General features: G+C 30.6%; 1 protein-coding gene across 2 annotated transcripts in view; it reads left to right on the top strand.

Annotated features, from left to right (window-relative positions):
- Positions 1-143: 143 nt before the first annotated feature.
- EndoB (SH3 domain containing GRB2 like, endophilin-B) overlaps positions 144-22,693 on the top strand; it is a 47,598-nt gene continuing 25,048 nt past the window's right edge. Inside the window, exons 1-4 of one of the 2 annotated variants that reach the window (XM_016064338.4) lie at positions 144-410; positions 6,143-6,284; positions 9,110-9,235; positions 13,600-13,733. In XM_016064338.4, the coding sequence (XP_015919824.1) occupies positions 339-410; positions 6,143-6,284; positions 9,110-9,235; positions 13,600-13,733 (474 nt within the window). In that variant the 5' untranslated portion in view covers positions 144-338. The remainder of the gene's footprint in view (positions 411-6,142; positions 6,285-9,109; positions 9,236-13,599; positions 13,734-22,693) is intronic. The other variant, XM_016064337.4, reaches the window with a different exon arrangement.

Here is a 22,693-nt window from a genome sequence, read left to right as displayed (position 1 = left end):
ATAAAAAGTCAACACTCCGAAAAAATGCAGTTTCTATGGATTTGGAAGTCTAGAAAAAAATGTCTTTAAAATGACAAAGCTCCCAACTGAGCAATTTCCTCTTTTTTAAAAAGAGGTTTGTACTAAATTGCGGAGTCTTATTTATTAAAGAAATAAGTAGTCAGAAGCGCATCGCTAGAATCAGAATTAATATGTCTAATCATTAAAGTTTAGTAATATGAAAGACTGATCTCTCGATCAAAAAAGAGTAGTATGGTTTGATATTCTATGTCAAATAATTAGATAGAAGTTTCCCAAACTCTCCACATCTTAAATCCTTTCTTAGTTCCAAGTTTATTATGGATTTCAGTATGAAATCTATTAAAGGATTTGCTGCCGATGCAGCTACTGCTTTTAGTCGAGCAGTTCAAGTATGTATACAATAAAAAATATTTTTAAATTTCTAATGAGATTTCTTAATTTTTGACTATTAAACAGGATCGTTTATTTCAAAGATCTTATACTTTAATTATTAAAGAAAATATTTTTCGTCATTGGGCTATTACGATGACTGAAATACATTTCTTTCATGATGATAAATGTTTCCTAAGTATACAAACTTTTTTTTCAAATCTCTTTTCTCTGTATGTGTACTGATCAATAGTCAATTCATCCCCTCTTGTTGTTATTACACGTAAATTTCTTCTTTATTTTCTATTTTATTTAATTATAACTCATGCATCTTAGTAAATTTGAGGTTTTTCTTCTTTTAAACTGCCTTCATGCTTAGATTTCAGATTAGATTGCGAAGTTTTGGTGATAATCAGGAAGTGGTACGTGAGAAACTAAAAAAAGTGATAACAAATAAATAAAAGAACATCACAGAAGGGACAAAGGCTATCCATGATAATTCTTTTGTAAGTACCAACACCAGGCAGTGAAATCTTGATGATTTTAGTAGACATGAACTGGTACTGATATGAGAAAATTCCCTAGAGAAAACAAAATTATTGTGCATATGGAATGACAAAATTTACGAATTAATCAAATCATTTAATTTATAACATATTTAATGAGTTTTGCATGTGTGAAAAAATTAATTTGAAAGTTGCTATCTTTTATTTTTATGCTAATTTGCGTCTTAATACCATTTCTATTAGGACATTTTCTTGTTTAAAGCAAAAAGGCAACAAGAATAAAGCACAAATAAAAGTAAATAAATAGACATAATATAGTTTCAGTTCTATAAACAAGAATCTTCCTCAGTGTCGAAACGTCAAATGAAGGTAGAGAAGTAAAGAGACAAACAAAAGTCAGGTCGTTTAACCTTAGAGGAAATATTAGGGTAGAGATAGCTAACAGGGCTCTGAAAAGTTGTTCAAAAGTGAACTGGTAAAGGGGTTACCTTACCAAAAAATTCATAGTTGGCGGTTGCATCATACAGGAATATTTTGTCACTATTATGGCTGTTGGTCTCAAAATTGTAGCAGCTTAGCATTTATGATCCCTCAACGGGCTATTGTGGAAATGCTTTACTTTAGGAATTGTTAGTACTACATATTTATTTCATTTTTCCCCCTAAAAAATATTGAGTTAAATTTTTAAAACATGTTTTCCTTACATATATACATCAATTGGTCATATACAGGGTATCTGCTCACCTGGAAAGTCATGAGAAATTATGGAAAGTCATAATTTTCAGTATTGAACAAAATTTGTCATGAAATGTTATGATTTTAGCTGTTTTTTTAAAAAAATCATGGAAATCTAATTTTTAACGCCTTAGAATTTACCCCCCCCCCATTTCATGGTGTCCCGAATATCTGAATTTGTAACAAAATCTCCACTCACGGTCATATTTTATTAAAATATAAAATGTTTTTATCATGTTCTGTAAAAATTATGGTGTTCTTTAAAAAAATGAAAGGAAAAAACATCATTTTTAGAGCGAATTATCTTTTAAACTTCTGTGATTTCAGAATTTTTGTTATTATTTTTTTAATTTTATTTTATCAATTGAAAATTCTAGCTGAAGCAAGCCAGTCATTGGCTAATTTAATTTTATTTCGAAATGAGAACAAGAAAATCAGGAGTATTTCTTTTCTTTCTGATGAACAAAAAAAGTATCTTTAGAATATAGTTCTGCACAAATAAAATAAGATATAATTATTTGCTTTTGTATTTTTTTAGCTATTTTATTGCTTCAACTCTTTCTTTACTCTGTTTTTTAAATTTAAAATCTATAAATATGAAGATGCAGAGTATAACAGTTTTGGTTATACCTATCATTTCAATTAATGTTATTATAATGCTTTTTTAAATTTATTGTTGCATTTTTGTGGAGAAAATGGTAACTTTGTTAAGTCATGAAAAATTCTTGGAATTTGTCATGGGAAGTCATAAAAAGTAATGAATTTGAAAATCTAAACTGTAGTAGATACCCTGCATATAAATAACTCTGATTATAATTAATTTTAATCAATGCATAAAATTTTATTGAGATTACGTATAGCAATAAAAAAATAATAAATAGCAGAACAACTAAATTAGCAATTTTTTATCTAAATATATATATACATAAATAATATATATCTATGTCCATCCCTACTCAGGTATACAATTCATCTTTTGCTTAACTTCTTTATGGTTTTAGTTTTATTCTCTGATATTTATTGGTACTATTATTCTGATATTTATTTATTATTTATCTGATTGTATTATCTGATTATTTTTCTGACAAAAACAAAATATTTCGTTTCATTTTTAAAACAAATATTAATATTGATACATGTTTTACAATTTGGGATCCTAATTTGCTTGTTATGCAATAATAATTTATTTTAACCAATTCATAAGTTTAAAATTTTAGTGAGTTACCCTAAAATGATAAAAGTATTTAAACTAAATTAACAAATTTTAGTTTTGTTATTTGTCTCTTGATTTAAATTAGAATTACAAAATTCCACATAAGAATAATATGTACCTAGCTGTTTGACATATTGATAGTTCGTGACTTAATTAACATTTAATATAATTTTTTTTTATAATCAAAAAGAGAAATATTCCTTTTTATGTTCAAAAGTGAAAATAAAATGTATATAATAATAATAAATAGCTACACCTTTGACAACTTATTTTTAAGAAAATACAGTCATGCCAATTAAGTTTTAATTAGTTAATATTTTTCTGAATAATAATTGTAAAAATTTCCTGAATAAATATTAATATTCAAGCAATTGTTCCTATATAATAAAATAATTTTCTAAGTAATAAAAAATTAATATTCCTCAGCTTATAAATTTTATTTAATGAGGAAATTTATTAAAAGATGATTTTATTTTTGATCCAAAAATTTATTAATTGTATTAAAATACAAATTAGAATATCTAATTAAATTCACTTGAAATTGCTTCAAAAAATTCATTTCCACCAAGCATCAATATAAATTACAGAGTAAAAATAAGAAGAGATTTGTTTACAAAATATTGGCGTAAAAATAATGCGCCAAATTCAATGCACGTGCTTCATAAAAAAAAGCAGTATAAATATCCGAAATTTTATATCAATATGAAATTTAACTGTAATGGAATACCTATATATGTTAACTACATTATAATCTATCAATTTAAATAAATGTATAAAAAATAGTAGCTATTTTACAGGTTAAAAAACAATTAAATTCATTTTATAACCTTTCGTGCTGACATATAAATCAGAAATAAATGTTTAATAACGAGTATAAAAGAATAAAAATCTTATTTGTGAAATGTAAAATGTTCTTTTTAAAATTTTTTTCTTCATATCAGTATGTACAGCAGTAAGCGACCATTTTTAATTGAAATTTATAGTTTGAAATACAGCTCAGTAATCCATATCCATAGCAAAAGACTAGGGATAGGGTTTTCTTGACTGAAAATTGTCCGTGAATCACATGACAAAGTTCTCTCTGTGTAAATCACACCTCTAAGGGTTTAATCAATAAGAACAACGAAGTAAGGGGTTTGAACAATGAAGCCCTGTGGCAGAATTTGTTCTAGCTATCTGCGACAAAACTCTCTAGCACTAATATCTTTCTGCAAGATACTTTCAATAATAACAAACATATATGTTATATGAATAATAACCAACAACCAACATATATGTTACTAATTTAAAATAACAAAAGTGCTGTGTTTACTTAAAGAAAACTATATTACTAGAATTTTTTTTTCAATTGAACATGTAATAATTTTTTATTCTACTATTATGGGTGATATTCTCGGATTTTGTTGGGGGGAGGGGATACGCACAAATTATTTCCTTCTTCGCATTTTGTAAATAATCATCACAGTAAAAAATAGAATTAAAAATCATGAAATCCATATAAGTAATTGCCGAAAAAAAAGATCGACAACGAAGTCACGCCAATCGGACTCCTCAAATGCGTGTTTTGTTTCAAGATTAGGTTGTTCTAATAAATAATATTGTATAAAAAACATTGGGCTTAAAAGCTATGGAGAAATCAATAGCAATAACTGCTAAAAATTCAATAGAATCATTACCTTTAAAAGTAAATACTCAAATGCACAATTCGAATTTTACATATTGTTTGAAATGTGTCGGGATATTTAAAAACCGTGTGAAAATCAATATCAATAACTGCCAAAAATTCAATCGAAACATTACTTTGATTTACGATACTATTGGCGTATATTGAGCTCGTCAAAAAGTGATTATCTAAATGTATCATTAAAATATTACATGTAAAATTTTGTAGAAAAAAAAAGTAATTTTTTTACTTTTCAAAAGAAAAGTCTTTCTGCAAGAACTCTCTAATGTTCTGGGACAATGTCGCCGTGTCGCTGCGATTCTGCCTCGGGGATCCTCATTATTAAAAGTTAAAGCATTTCTCCTGGAAATGGAGTTTATCACTCAGAACTAAAGTACGATCAGAAGATCCATTAATTTTAATTTCATTGTAGATGCAACGTCTCATTTAAATCAGCTTAATATTAAACTACAGGGACTATCGCCGTAAATTGAACACGTCAAAAAGTGATTACCTAAATGCATGATTCAATTATTACGTGTAAACTTCTGAAGAAAAGTAATTATTTTCACTTTTCAAAAGAAAAATCTTTCTGCAAGAACTCTATAACATTCTGCGACAATGTGCGATTCTATAACATGCTGCGATTCTGTCACGGGGCAATGAAGTAAGGGGGATCACGGGTCTGTCTAGGCCAAATTTACTACCGCTTAGCGGTACCTTCACAAATTCAACTTTCACAAAATACCTTTTCTTAAAATTTTATTTTTGTATCCTGTAAGAAGCGATAAATTCATATTTTTACCAGATTTTTGTGTTGATTTTTTAATATCACAAATTATGCCTAAATAAGGTACCTCTTAAATAGGTACCTCTCAGAAAAACCTAGACAGACCCCTGAGGAGGTAAGAGACAGGTGTTTCTTACCTACCCCTTACAGGTTTTGGCTGGAATCCCAGGATTTAACAGATTAAATAGTAATTGTAAAAATTTATTAAAATGCAATATAAAAAGTTTTATATTTTGATAAAGTTTTTGCAGGTTTCAGCAATTCAAAATTTCATCAACTTTCATCAAACGTTCATTCTTCCCTTACCAGTATTCTCTTTTTTTTTTATTAGAGCTTTTTAGGTGAATTTTTTTCTTGAAAGTTAAAGTGATTTTTTTATTTTATTTTTATAATGCTGATTTGTAAGAGCAAAATGCGGTTTGAGATTAATTTCAAGAACACGAGACTGAAATTCTGAAATGACTGACTTGCGAAGAATTATTCAATTACCTAGATAAAAACAAGTCAAATGTGCAAAATTCAAAACATTATAAAAGTAATTCCAAAATTGTGATCATTTAAAAGAGTGTTTGCTTGAAAATAGCACTTTCTATTTTAATTTTCTAGACTTACATTTTAATTAAATAAGGCGTGATTATCCAAAAATATATGTTGTTGTATATGTTATCTGAAATTTTTTTAATTGATGTTGATATACACTCTAGATATTTAGCTAAAAAGAAATATCTGTTAATAACATTTCAATTGTAGCTTTTCTAATAAATTGGTAGCAACATATTTTGTTCTTATTGCATAAAAATTGTTCAGTTGTTGATTTTCCTTTAAAATGTACATTTTTTTTTAAGTATACTGAAGAGAAACTTGGTACATCAGAAAAAACTGAACTTGATGCTCATTATGATGGACTGGCTTTACGTGCTGATAGAACAAAACATTGGACTGAAAGACTTGTATCAAGAACTGATGCAGTTCTTCAACCCAATCCAAGTATTTGTTTAAAATTAATAAGAATGTCTGTGTTTAAATCGCTATTCTAGAATTAGAGAGAAAGGATATTAGTGAAGCTTTATTAAATTTAGGAACTTGATTTAGGTTTAAGTTTAACTTAAGCTTTAGAAAGCATCAGGATAACAAAAAAATGCTTACAAAACACATTTTCTCATTAAAATTTGTCTTTTTTTAGAACTTACAGAAAAAGACATGCAGTTAATCATAACATGTCTTTGAACTTTCTTAAATTTTTATGCTTCTATGGAACGTTACTTGGTAGCAGTGGCATACGCAAGGGAGGGGTTTAGGGGTTTAAACACCCCCCTTGAGATTAGACAAAAATAAAAATTTTAGTAGAAATTATGCGAGCTATTATTTTTTAAGGCTATATATTTTTATCTGCCTTATGCCTAATTTTTTTTTCTCACGGTATTTCTCAGAATACTGAAAAAGCATTTACCATAATAGGGTTGTACTTTTGAAACCAAATTCACGTGATACTGTTACGGACTGGTTCCTTTCTGTCCTACCAGTATAGTTTTCGAGACTGGCTGTCATTCACGAGATCTTTACGCGATGATTCTGGAATCCTAGACGTTCTGTGGTCTTTGAGACAATTTGAGAATTTTGGAGATGCGGTGAAAAATTATATAAAAGGGGGAACGGAGTACAGTGGAGTTAGTTAGTCAGACTAAGAGTTATCTCTGCCGCTTGTCTTTCGGAGCTTGTCGCTAAATCTGTTTTGATTTATTTCAACAAAAAGTTTATTCAATCGCTTAACCCGTCGTCGCCACTATTTCAACTAGTGAAGAAATCAGTAACAGTACCATTGGAGATACTGTGCTCGTTGAAGTTATTCATTCCAGCTCGAAACTTTGAGATCGTAGCATAGCGGATATTTCTGTACCAATCCATATATATATATATATATATATATATATTTGCTGTTCTTGGATCTTTAGGATGTCAAAACGCAAGAATTGAACAATTTTTAATTATTTTGAGAAAAAACCGCGACCTGAAATTAGTGAGGTGGCAGCATCTAGTACCAATGTAAGTTTTTCTGTTGTACAGAAATGTGATACTTCCGTTGAAGAAAACGTTTCTAGCATAACAAAATCTGATGAATGTGAAAGTGGCCCTCAAAGTGTTACTTCCCACCCATATGACATTGGACTTTTTTTAGAAGATATTACATTATGTTCTTAAACTTAAAAAATGAAATCAAAATTTAACTGAACAATGTTGTCTAAATAAAAAGTCAAAATTGTCTAGCTGTCTAAATTAGGGAAATAATAGTGCTTTATTACTGACTCGAATTTCTTTTAGTAGTTTCAGAAAATTATGAACACCCCCCTTGAAAAAATTCTGCGTACGCCACTGCTTGGTAGAGATGAGTTCAGACTGGCTTTTGGAAATTGAAGAGTTTCATTCTGAGCCTGAGATATGCACCTGATAAAGGCCTAATTTTACTTTCTTGCCACTTGGCCTTTGGTGTTTAAACGAGGTGTTTTTTTATTACTGTTTTTTAAATCCCAAAATTTTTTGTACTTAATTATTACGACATAATTTGTTATATTGTGTGCATCATTGACGAGGTATCCTCAAGAAAAATCATGACGACTTAAAACTATCTTTAATAATCCAAAAATAACACATAAGTATCACAAAACAACATGAGCGAATAGGTAACGGAAGAATAGAAACGGATATCAATTAGTTAAGTCTTTATATACTCTCTGTGGATCGGGAATCAGCACTGCTGTTTTGCAACTAAAGACTGTCGTCATGAATTCGTTAGTGATGATGGAAAGTGGAGTCGGCTGATATCGCAACATAATGAATTATTCCTGCATTTATTTATCATTTTTTGTTTCAACGATATCACTGTTTTTTCAATCGACTTTTTTTAAACAGTTATTGCTGCTAATATTCACATGGTTTTTTAAAACAATATTTTTAACATGGTGCTTAGCGTTTTTAAGAAGGGCTTATTTTAAATTTTTGCTTTTGAAAGTCCTTAAAGGCACTTTTTTTCATTTAGTGTTTTTAAAAAGTACTTAATTTTTCCTTTTCCACTATGAGATATATTTTTTTTACCATATCGATTTTCACCGCGAATCTTGCAAAAAGTGGGGCTTTCACTTTGTTCCATCCAAAATTTTCACAATTCATTCAACCAAAATCCATTTCGCGTACCGTCCGCCTGTAACGTATGAAAGCACTAATCATTTTTCATGCTCTATGAAATTCTTCCAGGTCTGCATGTGTGTATACTTTTTTTTTAGTTTGCGTTGATTTGCTAAGTGCAAAAAGGAAGAATATGTATATTGATAATATATAATTTTTTTATGTGTTGTTAAGAAAAAAATTTATTAGGTGAAATATTTTTTTCTTTCTCTCTTTTAATTTTGTAAAAGTAACTTTTGTAAGTACAAATGACAGTCTTTTAAATATCTGTACAAAATGTACAAAGAGAAATATGTACAAAAAGAAAAAAAAAAGTACTAAAAGAATTCCTATAATTTCCTTCTCCTGCAATTTCTGAAAGTTTTTTTTAAGTATTGTACTTAAATTATTGTACTTGAAAGTGATATATGATCAGTTTTCTAACCTTTTCTTCTCTAGCTTACAAAATTAATGTGCCCTAAGCTCCAAATAATTCTTATTTGGTTTGGGTTTTTGTGTTTATATTTTTTTAAAATAAAATAAATTTATTTATTTTTTTATTAATAGAAAGAAAATATATTTTTAAAAATGTTGTTTCTCTTTTTATATATTATTTTTGGAAAAAAAAATTGAAAGCATTTTGTCTTTTCTAGATACCCGTGTAGAAGATTACTTTTTTGAGAAACTTGATAAGCGAAGAGAGCATCCATCAAATTTAGATTTACTGGGACAAGATATGATTGATGCTGGTGCTGATTTAGGATCCGGAACCCCTTATGGTAAAAACTTTTCTGAAAAATACATTTTGTTTCAAGAAAACACTATATGCAGGGATCTGTCCAGGGTAAATTTACTAGCATTTAGCAGTACCTTCACAAATTCCACTTTGGGAAAAACGGTAGTTTCACAAAATATTTTTAAAAAGGAAAGTTTTCATACAAACCCTGTTCTCGTTGCAATCTATGGAAAAGAGGAGTTTTTCTGCCAGCTGTCTTTTATGAAAAGGTAGCACATATTTAGTCAGATAGTGCAATGTGGTAAGCCTAACAGGTCGCTTACACCATATCAAAGTGAGCTTTTTTTGCTGAGTTTTTTAAAATGAAAGGATGAGGTTCTCCCTCTATAAACTGTACAGGAAGTCGAAATTCAAACATTATTTTAAACATTTGAACATTATCTTAAACACTATTGTAAATTTATTTGAACAGACATTTATATGAAAATTTTTTTCTCTGTGAAACTTTTTTCTGTATGACCTAGTCGAAAATATTCTCATAATAAAAATGACTTTTTACTGTTAAATGCATGTTTTTATTAAATTCGAATTGAAATTTAGCTACGGACAGTGATTTTAAATTTGGATACAATTTTGAGGCCAAAGTTTTACAATAGCAAAATTATTTTTGAATATGTGAGGAAAAATATATAGAAACTTACCGATCATAAATGAATTTTATTTGTAGTGACAATTTTTAAAAATATTTTCTTACTTTACATATTTATGTGATGGTTTTTTAACATAATTTTTAATTTCCACTAATCATGTCACAAATATCAGCTGTTCCTTTTTTACTCAAGTTTTTCCAACAATTAAAACTAGTATAGTTACCCCAATATAGTTCATACAAGAGCACTGTAATTGTTTCCTCTTAATATATTGTGTATAATACGTACAAGGAAAACACAGGGGATTTTTTTTTCTAGATTTGAGTTGTAGCCCTGTGTAAAATTTAATGCTCAAACTATTCCTTTTCATGTCTTGAAATGTGTGAGTGATTCTGCTTATGGAAAATAGCAAGTCAAATACTCCAAGAAGGTACACGAATAATTAGCTATGTTCCCTAGGATGTCTAATTTTGAAGCATTAAAAAAAGCCCAACTGTTGATTTATGCAAGCAAAATTATAGCCAAACTTTAAATATATAATTTTAAAAATTCTTTTTTATTTATAGCTGAACAAGACAGTTATAGTTAGTTATAGAAAGCTGTAGAAAGAATGAGATAATTCTAAGTACAAACAATATCATTATTTTTCCTTGATTCCTTGATTTTCCCTTGGCAAACCTAATTAAAATTCTTGATCATTCAAATGTAACCCTTTTTGTTTTGCAATTCTTTGTTTTGTCTATCAGTTGGTAGATTAATTATAAATGTGAATAATAGTAGACAGATGAAGAGGTAGAGAATTCATCTTTAAAGTGGGATCCGCTTTTAGTAAATAGAGACCCAAAAATATGGAAGTCCTAGACAATAAGGCCCATAGTTTTCAAAATCTGGCACAATCAATTGCTCTCTATGTAAGTATTTAATTTACGAATGTTTGATCATATTTTCTGTTTAGGAAAATAATTTAATTTATAAATATTAAATTATTATTCTACTTATTCGGTAATAGTTAGTGTAGTGTATCTACCACTACAAAAATGTAATTCCAATTCACTAGTATATAAGACATGTTAACACGATTTTATGTTACTTTTCATAGATACTTTTGGGGGTACTTTTCATAGATGAAGGTTGACATTGTCGATATTTCTCCCCACATTGTTGACCTTCTGACGTGATGTGAACACGCCTACCTAGGCAGAAATGCTCACTAGATTTGAACTCTCCTACTTCAATGGATGGTCCACATTGAACACTTGAGTTGCTACTTGTCACTGCGACATAGTCCTCCTTGCGCCGTTGCTACTCTGTCTCGATCACAGACAATGTCGGCCTGTATACACTCGACTGCTAAAGACAACACAGGAACGACCACGGCCGTGAACTTTACAGCTCTCACGATCAGCACTCAAAAGTACGGTGATCTTAATACAGCTCTCCCAGCTTCTCACAAAACAGCAATGAATCATCTAGTGGTATCCGTTCATCGAATTCTATCACATGTATAATTCTGGTGGGGTAGGACTGTAATGTATCTACCAGTACAAAAATGTAATTCCAATTCAGTAGTATATAAGACGTGTTAACTAGATTCTATTTTGGGGTACCTTTTCATAGACGAAGATTGACATTGTTGATATCTACTCTCCCCACAGTTTGCTCTAAACAAATATGCATAGGTAGTGTGAAAATAGTAAATAAGATTTTATACTCTTCCACACTTTAACAACTAGCATTAAAACTCTAACAATGACATCTTATAATCTTATAATGACATATGTTACTCAATATGTTGTCCTTGTTTTATGTTGTGTTTAGAGTTGATAGTATTATTATAATTATTTAAAAAAAAAAATGTAATTTCAGCATTTTCTTATCTATGCTAAAAGTTGCAGAGGGGATGTAACAAAAAAAAATTATGACTCAGGGATGTGTATTCTACATCAAGAAAAATAGCAAAATAGTGCTTGAGCAGATTTATGTTTGCAAAATTAAACCAAATTTTTAAAAAAATAAAATATATATATTGTTGTTTTTACATAATGACATTTGATCAGCTCTAATTAAAAGCTATGGATACAAATGTAACTTTTCCTTTATTTGGAAACTCTTTGTTTTGTCTTGCAATAAATAAGATCATTATAAATTTGTAATTAGGGCCAGGATACCCTGGTTGGTAGGGCACTGGGCCCGTGTCCAAGAGGTCGTGGGTTCAATCTCTGCCGGCCGAAGACTCTCTGTGTAGTAAATGGTGACTGATGCATGTTAAATCTATCGAGTCGCAAAGTCCTCCATGTTCCCATAACAAATCAATATCTCTGAGGGTACTGATCCAGGAGTTTCCTTGTCTTCTGGTCTGGTTCAAAATTACAAGGCTACAGAGTTGAACATTAGTAGTTGTCAATCCAAAATTGGGTCGGCTGTTCAATGACGGATATTAAAAAAACGAAAAAACATTTTAATTAAAGAGGTGGAGAATTCATCTGCTTTACATCACAAATCATTTTTTATTTTATTCATTTTTTTTTTAATTTTAAAAACTTGCTTTTCTCTAGTTTTTTTTTTTTGCGTCTGGAGTATCATTATTTCACATAGAATTTTTTAATTTTTGAAAATGTAAAATGTTGCTAGTTATTTGTGTTATTTTTAATTTGAGCCCATTTTAGTAGCTGCCCCCAAATTTGGAAGATTGTGTCCTAAGAACCTATAGTTTCTGAAGTCTGTCAAAATCACTGATTTTGTAATACTCTTTTTCAAATTTTCAATTGTTAATAAAATATTTCTTTTCATCCTCTCAAGTTCAAATACATTTTTTTCAACTTGTAGTGGATGACACTTGATGTGAATACAGTTTTTTTTGAAATATTAATTCATTAATTAAATAGGGATGAGTGAAAAACGAAATGGAATTTTCCGATTGGTTATGCGTTAGTCATTGTTTTAAATTTTACTATAAGCGATTCAGTTTTTCACATATTTTAAAGATAACACCAGTGATAATTTTTAACTTTTAGCTCTATTTGAACAAAACAATAGTTTATTGCCCACATTTAAATATTTAATTTTATATTCTCTGTTTCAGATAAATTCAATAAAGACCATTCACCAAATTTATACTTTTATAGTTTTCTGGTACCACACGTCTTGTTTTTTCATTCTATTAATTCCTACTCAGGGGTTTGTCCAGGCTGAATTTACTACCGTTTAGCGGTTCCTTCTCAAATTCAACTTTAGGAAAAACGGTTTCACAAAATACTTTATCTTAAAATTTTATTTTTGTGTCTCTTAAGAAACAATAAATCCACATTTTTGTGTTGGTTTTTTATATATCTTGTATATAAAAAACCATCATCTTTTTATATATCTTTTTTATACATCTTTTTTTTAAAATTCCTGCTATTAGTTCACACTCGCTCTCTATATATTTATATATCTTGTTCAAAATTTCAATTGTTAATAAAATACTTTATATTCATCCACTCAAGTTCAAATACATTTCTGTTTAAACTTGTAGTAGATGACACTTGATGTTAATAACAGTTTTTTTTCAAATATTAATTCATTCATTAAATTTAATTAATTAATATTAGTTTTTTATGGGAGAAAAAGTTGCAATTATTTAATAAAAAGTTACTAAAATAAAATTTTTCTTTGTTGACCAAAGTAGGAACTGACTTTAAATTGTCTCTTTCCTTTTTAATATTCTTTGAAATATTTTTATTGTGAAATAAATAATCATTTGCATCTGTATGAACAGGTACAGCTTTAATAAAGATTGGACAAGCTCAGCAAAGACTTGGGGCTGCAGAGAGGGAGTTTGTTCGTGCATCCATGACAACATTTGTGAGTCCACTCAAGAGGTTTTTGGAAGGGGATATGAAGACTATTGTCGTAAGTGTGTCTCTGTTTCATTTCAATCCTGACTCAATCCTTATCACTCATTCCTAATGTAAACAGAGTTCTTGCAGAAAGTTTTTTTCCTTTTAGAAAGAAAAAAATTTCGGTTTTCTTTAATGCAGTAATTATGCACGTAAAATTTGAATTGCCTATTAAAATAATCACTTTTTGTTGCGTTCATGGGTGCAGCAGGGTTCTTTCAGAAAGATATTAGAGCTAGATAGTTCTGTTGCAGAAAGCCTGAAAAAATTCTCCAACAGGTTATTAAGTTCATTTTTATCCCATCTATGGTTGCACAGTTTATTAATTTTAAAAGATTATTAATATTTAATTGTAACCGAGGATTTAAAAAAAAGAAAGAAATATATATTAATTTTGTTTATTCTTAATCAATTTTACAGATTATATTCTTATACAATTTTAAAAATTATAAAACTTTCAAGTTTTCAAACATGTATATCAAGCACATTATCATTGTGTAATGTTTCTTATTACATTTATTATTTATTATTAACATTGTGTCATCTTGACTCAATACTTCTAAAATAATACTTCTAAGTTCTTTTTTTACCCATCTATGGTTGCACAATTTATTAATTTTAAAAGATTATTAATATTTAATTGTAACCAAGGATTTAAAAAAAGAAGGAAATAGATATTAATTGTGTTTATTTTTAATCAATTTTACATATTCTATTAATATACAATTTCAAATTTTTTTAAATCTTTATATCAAATTTTTAAATCTTTATATCAAATACATTAACATTGTGTAATATTTCTTATTACATTTATTATTTATTATTTTCATTGCGTCATCTTGACTCAATGCTTCTAAAATAATACTTCCTAATTTCTTTTATTACCCATCAACAGTTGCACAATTTATTTATTTTAAAAGAATTATTAATATTTAATTGTAACCAGGGATTTAAAAAATAAAATAAAAAGAAAAAGATATTAATTGTGTATATTTTTACTCAACTAGGAGAGCTAATCCAACCCTAATGATTGGTTCGCATTAATTGCTGTTTCTTGGCAACAGTTGAAATAATTCAACTAAAGATATATGTAGTAAAAAGAACACTTGTCCAGCCACCAAATATTTCCCTTATGATACTATTAAGATCTATTAGTGAACATATATACTTTTATGACTTATATTAATTTTATGCTGATGGCAACCAAACTAATATGAAAATTATTGTGGGAAAACTGGATCCTACCATGTGAATTTTCCAACCAATAAAAAAGTACGCTGACAACAATGGAAAACTACGACACCATCAATAGATTTTTATATATACTATAGATTTTATGTATATCTAATAGATTTTATATATTATAAAAAAAACATCGCAAAAAAAAAAAAATTAAATAAATAAAAGGTATGTATCTTCAAGGATGAGATTTTTCTGCTTTTTTAGCGGATTTCCGCTTTTGTCTAACAAATTAAAGTTTTTTTTTTAAATCAAAAACTCTGATTCTCTAAAATTTTCGTTTTTTTTTAATTTTATAAATATTCTGCTTTTTCTGAAAATTAAGTGGTTAAAATAAAATAATTTTTTTCGAAGATAAACAAAAAATTCAAGCAACTTAGCTGCAAACCCTGCGCCATTTTTCTTATTTTAGTTATTTTCTCCACTTTTAAGCACAGAAAATAAGATTTTCTGCATTATTGCCCCCGGCCGCCAGATAGCTTGTACTTTCGTAATTCAGGCGTCGCTGCTTCCTGTTTATTGACAAGAAGCAAACGAAATAATAATAATAAATAAAAAAATAGCGGTGGATTTGCGGTGAAAATATTTATTTGCCAATTTTGTAAATTTTTATTAAGGTTAAACGAAAACAATACAAACAAGCCTTTTAGAAATCCCAAGCCCAGAATCTGCTAATATCTGGATCTTATTCACGCGATTTTAATATCAAACATCGATTTTCGTATTTACCTGATTTAAAAGTTGTGATTCTTATTCACGCAATTTAAATATCGTACATTGCTAATCTTATTTACGAGATTTAAAAATCCAATATCGCGATATGTATTTGTGCATTTTCAAAAATCGCGATTTTATTACCAAAGATCGATTTTCATATTTAGCTGATAAAAATTATGCATCATGATTCTTATTTACGCTATCTAAAAATGACATCATGATTTATTGTATTTTCGTACTTTTGAACTCTAATATAGAGTTTCATATTCACAAGATTTAAAATCCACGCATCAGGATTTATATTTGTTAAGTTTAAAATTAATCATCAGAATTTATATTCACATAGTTTAAAAGTCGCACTTTTTTGGTCAAATTTTTGGATATTCTGTATATATATATAAAAACACAGTTGGACCTCTATTTACCGAAGTTTTTAAATCCCGATAATAAGTTCGTTGTATGGAAAATTCACTAAATCACCTTTTGAAATACTTAAACAACACAAAACAAGTTTTAAATTCTTAAGCCCTAGACATAATTAAAATAGCAATTGATACACCTTTATCTTGTAAACTAGTATCTACTATTTATTTTATAAATATTTACCATAAAAGAAATCTGCATGGAAAGCAAGAATAGAGCAAAACATTATCCAGTGTTACACTATCACGCTACATACATTTTCAAGTAAAAAAGAAAAAGAATCTAAATTTATGTATAAAATTATAGCTGCATTTATTATAAAAGTAATTTTAAACATGGTACATTACCACATTCGTTCTTAAGTTTAACTGCTACTGATAAAATTCGTTAATTTTGTCCAAGTTTTTCGTTCGAAATGAAAACAAAAAGGGAAAGGGAATTTACTGCTTTCTTCAAAAGTTAAGTGGCTTTGAAAATCAATTCAAGATCATTTTCCCCATAAAATGCGCTAACAATTTTGAAATGTTCTGAAATATTTTGGGAAATAGGGATGGATTTTAAAGAAAAGTTCGTTAAATCGAAAATTCACTTTGCTATTTGAAAGTTATTTATGAAGAAATGTTCAAAATGTTCTTAGTTCCTCGAAAAAAATCGTAAAATGGAAGTGCGTTAAATAGAAGTCCCACTGTATATTCATTCTTGGATTTCCTCTTTTTTACTACTCTCATTCCTGCTAACTTGTATCCACCCCCAACTTTAAGAAAGATCATAAGCTAGAAATCCGCTTCGCGCCTTGGCAATTGTAATTGGAGCGAAAAGATAAGGAAGTATCCCCTTTTCCTTTCCCCAACCCCTTTAAAAATAACTGATTGATTCCTCCTAAGCAGCTTCAGTAGAAATGATAAGCGGAAGAGGTTGGGTACATCCTCTTTTAAAGTTTTTACTCCTCTCTTTTCAAGCTGAGTCATATTGTGTAATTTCCATTGAACGAGAGGGCATTCTACTCACTAAAATTCCACCCCCGAAGATTGTGAAAGTAAAAATCGTTTCCGCTCAGCTCATTCCTTCTTGAGAATTTTTTTTTGATACACGCTTAGTTATTTCTTATTCCTGTTATTAGTTATTATTAGTTGTTTCGTTATTATTTTTCCTCATACTATCCCTGTTAACATTTACTTTCTTCATCAACGTAATGGCTTCAAGAAAGAATAGGAGTTGCACTGCCAGCTTAAAGCTGTCTGTTATTAAACGAGCTGAAGAAATTGGCAATCGAGCAGCGGGCCGAGAGTTTGAGATAGAGGAACGCTGCATCCGTCGATGGAGAAAAGAAAAGCCAATTATAGAAAAAATGCCTAGAAATAAAAGAGCCAGGAGAAGCGGAATTACCAAGTATCCAGAACTGGAACACAAACTGAAGGAATGGGTGCTAAGTGAAAGAGAAAAAGGGCATGTGGTTTCAACCGTTAGGATGAGACTGCGGGCAAAATTAATTGCTCAAAATATGGGTATCTCCGCATTTACTGCCTACCCTTCATGGTGTTTTCGCTTCATGAAGCGCCGGAATTTGTCCATAAGAGCAAGGACAACAGTGGGGCAATCTTTGCCCGTTGACTAGGAAATACAAAGAGACAACTTCGTAGATTTTGTACAAAATATTGTGAGGGGGTCTAACCTCACTCCTAATCAAATAATATACATGGATGAAGTGCCTCTTACATTTGATTGTCCCCCTTCACGCACTGTCAGCAAAACAGGCAAGCAAACTGTTTCAATTGAAACAACAGACCACGAGAAATCGAGCTTCACTTGTGTGTTGGCCTGCTCAGCCAGCGGGGAGAAACTGAAACCCCTCGTTATCTTTAAACGAAAAACTATTCCAAAGGGCAATTTCCCTAAGGAAATAGCTGTTTATGCTAACGAAAAGGGGTGGAGGAATGAAAATATGATGTTGCAGTGGTTAGATGTTGTTTATAGACTCCGAAAGGGCTCCTTTTTTTCACCAAAGTCATTACTCATCATGGACTCACTGACTGCTTATAGGGTGGAAACAATGAAAAAAAATTTGATAAACTGTTGACTGATATAGCCATCATCCGAGGGGGGTTGGCAAAAAAATTGCAACCCCTTGATATCACAGTAAACTGGGTGTTTAAAAATGAAGTTCGTAAAATATGGGAGAAATGGATGTGTGAGGAAGAAGGGCTTCATACATATACCGCTAGCGCAGTGGTCTGCAAAGTGCGGCTCCAGAGCCGCATGTGGCTCTTTTGCTCCTTAAGGGCGGCTCTGGCACAAATATCCACGGAAAACACAATAATATTTTCATTAAAAAAACTTGGTAAGAAAAAAATTACATCTTAATTTGATAAATTAATCCGAAGGGCTATTTCGGGATTTTAAGAACAAAGCAGATATTCTGGAAAGAATTAAAGAGGTACCATTGTCTGCCAAAACCACTAAAGATTGAGCAATTAAAATGTGTTCGAATATAACCACCCAACATATCGAAGATCTGAAATTGGTTTCGGCTTTATCAATAGCAGTTGACGAGTCTTGTGACATAAATGATACAGTGCAAGTTTCACTTTTTGTAAGGTTTATGTTTCGTTCAGGCCCTAAAGAAGAAATTTTACGATTATTGCAACTCAAAGGTCAGACGCTTGGAGAAGATATAGCAAATGCTGTAATTGAGTGTATGGATAAACATCATATTCCCCTCGATAAAATTGTGTCGATTTCAACAGATGGGGCCAAAGTATGACCGGTGTAAGAAAAGGGTTTGTTGCTATTTTGAAAGAAAAAATTAATCAGGAGATACTTGTTTACCATTGTATCATTCACCAAGAAGGGCTTATTACGCAAACATTTTCGGATGAAATTTGTAAAGTTATGGAATTAGTGATTACCATTATCAATTCTATTTTAGCTAAAGCTCCTAATCATCGCCAATTCAAAGAGTTTTTTATTTGAAATGGAGAGTGAGTACGCTGATCTTTTCCTTCATAGCAAGGTACGTTGGTTATCAAGAGGGAACGTTTTAAAACGTTTTGCGTCCCTTTTTCCGGAAATTAAAGCATTTCTCCTATCCAGAACTAACAGACGATCAGTGGATCCAAAACTTTTATTTCATGGTAGACGTTATGTCTCATCTAAATCAGCTTAATCGTAAACTACAAGGGAAAGGAAACTTAATTTTTTCGATGTTAGAAGAAGTAATAACATTTGAAAACAATTTATCCATTTTTGCTCAGGATTTTGAAAGGGAGACATTGTTTCACTTTCCGAGCCTGCTGAAGCATCGCAAAGAGAATAATTCCTCTATCAATAAACACCATTTTAAAACAATAATTTTAAATATGAGGGAAGCATTTCTCAGCAGGTTTCAGGAATTTGAAAACAGCAGAGCAACTTTAGCATTTGTCAAAAATCCTTTTAATGCTACGGAAACAGAGTTGAAATTTTCTCTTTTTGAAATTGACATTTGTAGCTTTGAAATACAATTGCTGGATTTAAAAAACAAGGAGATGGCACTCTAAATTCGAACGTCTTTGTGTTGAATTGGAAATATTGGAGAAGAAAAAATTTGATCTTAGTTCACAGCACAAGTGGTCTGCTTTAAATCACCTGGAGAAGGAAGATCATTTTCAATGCTTGGAATACAGGGTTCCCACGGTCCTTGAGAGTCCTTGAAAGTCCTTGAATTCTTTTTTGCTAAATTTAGGTCCTTGAAAGTGCTTGAAAAACGTCTTAGATCCCTGAAAAACTTGATAGGTCCTTGAATTTGTCCAATACTGCCGACGGCCCTTTTTATAAAACACCCGCGGATCTTTCTCGTTCTTTCTGTTTTATTCCCGAGCTCTCTCACGTGGTTTTTAACGCCACCGTTTCTAACCGGGCCTAGCGTCTTGGTGTCTGCCAAGCGCGCGGAGCACAGCAGACAATCAATGCGTTTGGGGCGAGACTCCACTTCATCTTCTGTCGCATATGCTTAGATCTTCTTTTTTCTTATCGAAACTGGAATACTCTCGAATTTCGTAACAATATGTACCTTGTAGTTTTCAATAAATTTGCCGTTTTACCATCCGCACTTGTCCTTACGTTTGCGTCATTTCAAAATGTTATTGTAAAGCGTATTCGCAAAGGCACGACTTCGTATTTGTGTTATGCAGTTTAGACTAGTTATGCCTGGGAAGTGCTATTTTAATCCCCAATGGATGGATAATCAAGCTTATAAAGAATGGATTTTATCAATGCCCGAAAAGAAGTTCAGAGCCAAGTGCCGATTATACATGAAGGAGATCGATATCGCGAAAATGGAAGAATCTGCTCTGAAATCACACATGAAAGAAAGGTAAAACAAAAAAGCAGTCTCATGCCCTGAGTTCTCTTTTTCCAAAGACATCAACATCTAATTCATCTGGTATAAATACTCCTTCAACATCGTGTGCCCCATGTGGAACAGAAACTTTAGTGGCCGAGGTAACATTGTCTTCTTATCTGGTCAAAAGGAATCTGCTTGATGCTGAAATTCTCTGAAGCCTGAAGTGCATCACTAGTAATTATTCATGTAACTCCTGTGAAGGGATTAGTAAATTGTTCTCCAAAATGTTTGCTGATAGCTGTATAGCGAGACAATTTTTTTTGTAGTGCCACAAAGTGAGCCTATTTGGGCTCCTTTGGATTGGCACTATACTTCAAAGGGATTCTTATAAATGAGCTGAAGAATGTTGATTGCCACACTGTACTCTTTGATGAGACGTTAAATCAGTCTCTACAATCTAAGCAGATGGACATTATGGTAAGGAATTGATAATAAAGTTTGCACTAAGTATCTTACCTCCCAATTTATGGGTCATGGAACTGCAGAAAAGATTTTGTCCTCTTTTTACAAATGCATGGATGATGGTTAAAAGCTCTCTAAAATACTTCAATTATCCATGGATGGACCCTATGTCAATTGGAAATCCTATTAGAAGCTTCAGTGTGAATTAAAAGAGAAATATTCCCACCAGGTCATATTCATTGGCAATTGTGGATTACACATAACGAATAATACTTTTAAACATGGTGAAAATGGGATATGTTCCTTCTAATTTTTATTTTCAGAAAGAATTGTTGCTGCATAACATTTAGAGAAGATTGTGTAAATTATGGATGAATAATTTCAGAAACGATGTTTAATAGAGGAGAGGAGGGGGTTATGGAATAGTCATGGAATATGGAATACCTAAGATTTAGCTCTGTCTTTCATGCAGCCTTCACATGGAAATACACAGGATTAAAGGATTTCACCATTAACACCTCATTACCAATAGTTATAGATTGTGCTGAAAATGATTTTGTGAATTAATATGTAAAACCAGTAGGGTTGTTTTTAAAAAAATATAAATTTTAGTCCATAATACATATACTCTCTTCTCTCTATATAGGCAAAGCATTTAGATATTATATTTGAAATTAATTATTGCCACAACAAGCATTGTTGCTTCTAGTAAAATAGAAGAGAATAATTTTTAAAATTGGTCTTAGATTAAGGTCCTTGAAAATTTTGTTGAGGTCCTTGAAAAGTCCTGGAAAGTCCTTGAGTTTCAATCTCATCATAGAGTGGGAACCCTGGAATAGTATTCCTGACTCTTATGATCAGCTGAAAAATCTCGCGTTTGCTGTTCTTTCCCTTTTCGGTTCTACATATGTATGCGAACAATCTTTTTCAAGCATGAACATTATCAAGAGGAAACTGAGAAGTCGTCTTATTGATGAGAACTTGGAATCACGCTTAAAATTAAAAACAACAACATACAAACCTGACATATTCAAACTTTCCAAGGAGATGCAAGCACATTGTTTGCATTAATAAATATTTATTAAGTATGAAATTTAGTTTTATTTAGTGTACTACTTATTTAGCGCAATAAAAGTTTACTAAACAAGCAGATTTGGCTCCCAATTTTTTAAAAAATTGTTGTAATGTTCATATTTGGCTCTTTGGCTAATAAATTTGCCGACCACTGCGCTAGCGGAAAGATGAAGCGAGCTAGCTATGAAATGATAACAAAGTGGGTAGTAGATTCTTAGGCTGCGGTACTCGCAAAAACAATCACTCGGGCATTTGCGAAGGCCGGGATCATTAAGCTCGGGGATGACTCCGATAGCAATGACTCCGATGAGGACTCCTCTAATGTTGATGAATGCACGGCAAATGATGAAATATTTAACCTTTTTAACTCCGATAGTGATGAAAGTGACTTTGAAGGATTTTAAATACTCAATTTCTACATTGCTATATATTTTTTTCATGAAATTGTTAACTGAAATGAATTGTTAATCTTTTCTAAATCTCTTTTTTAATAAATTCTTTGCTTAAAATTTTTCATTTTATTTTTCTTATTACATTGTTTTGCAGATTTATGTGATCAGTCTCAGCGTTTATTCTTCCGCTAAATATGGTTGAATTATTTTTGTTAATAGAAGAATTATTTACTTTTCTAAAATTTGAGCTTCTCCAACCTTTTTCTTCTGTTTTTTTATCAGCACCGATGAGCATATAAATATTTTTTGCAGTTAATTATTTGCTCTTCTGTTTTTTTGGCACGA

This window comes from Parasteatoda tepidariorum, chromosome 7 (assembly GCF_982258835.1).
Source record: "Parasteatoda tepidariorum strain Cologne lab strain chromosome 7, Ptep-v5.0, whole genome shotgun sequence".
Classification (NCBI taxonomy): domain Eukaryota; kingdom Metazoa; phylum Arthropoda; class Arachnida; order Araneae; family Theridiidae; genus Parasteatoda; species Parasteatoda tepidariorum.
This window is presented reverse-complemented; position numbering and strand designations above follow the sequence as displayed.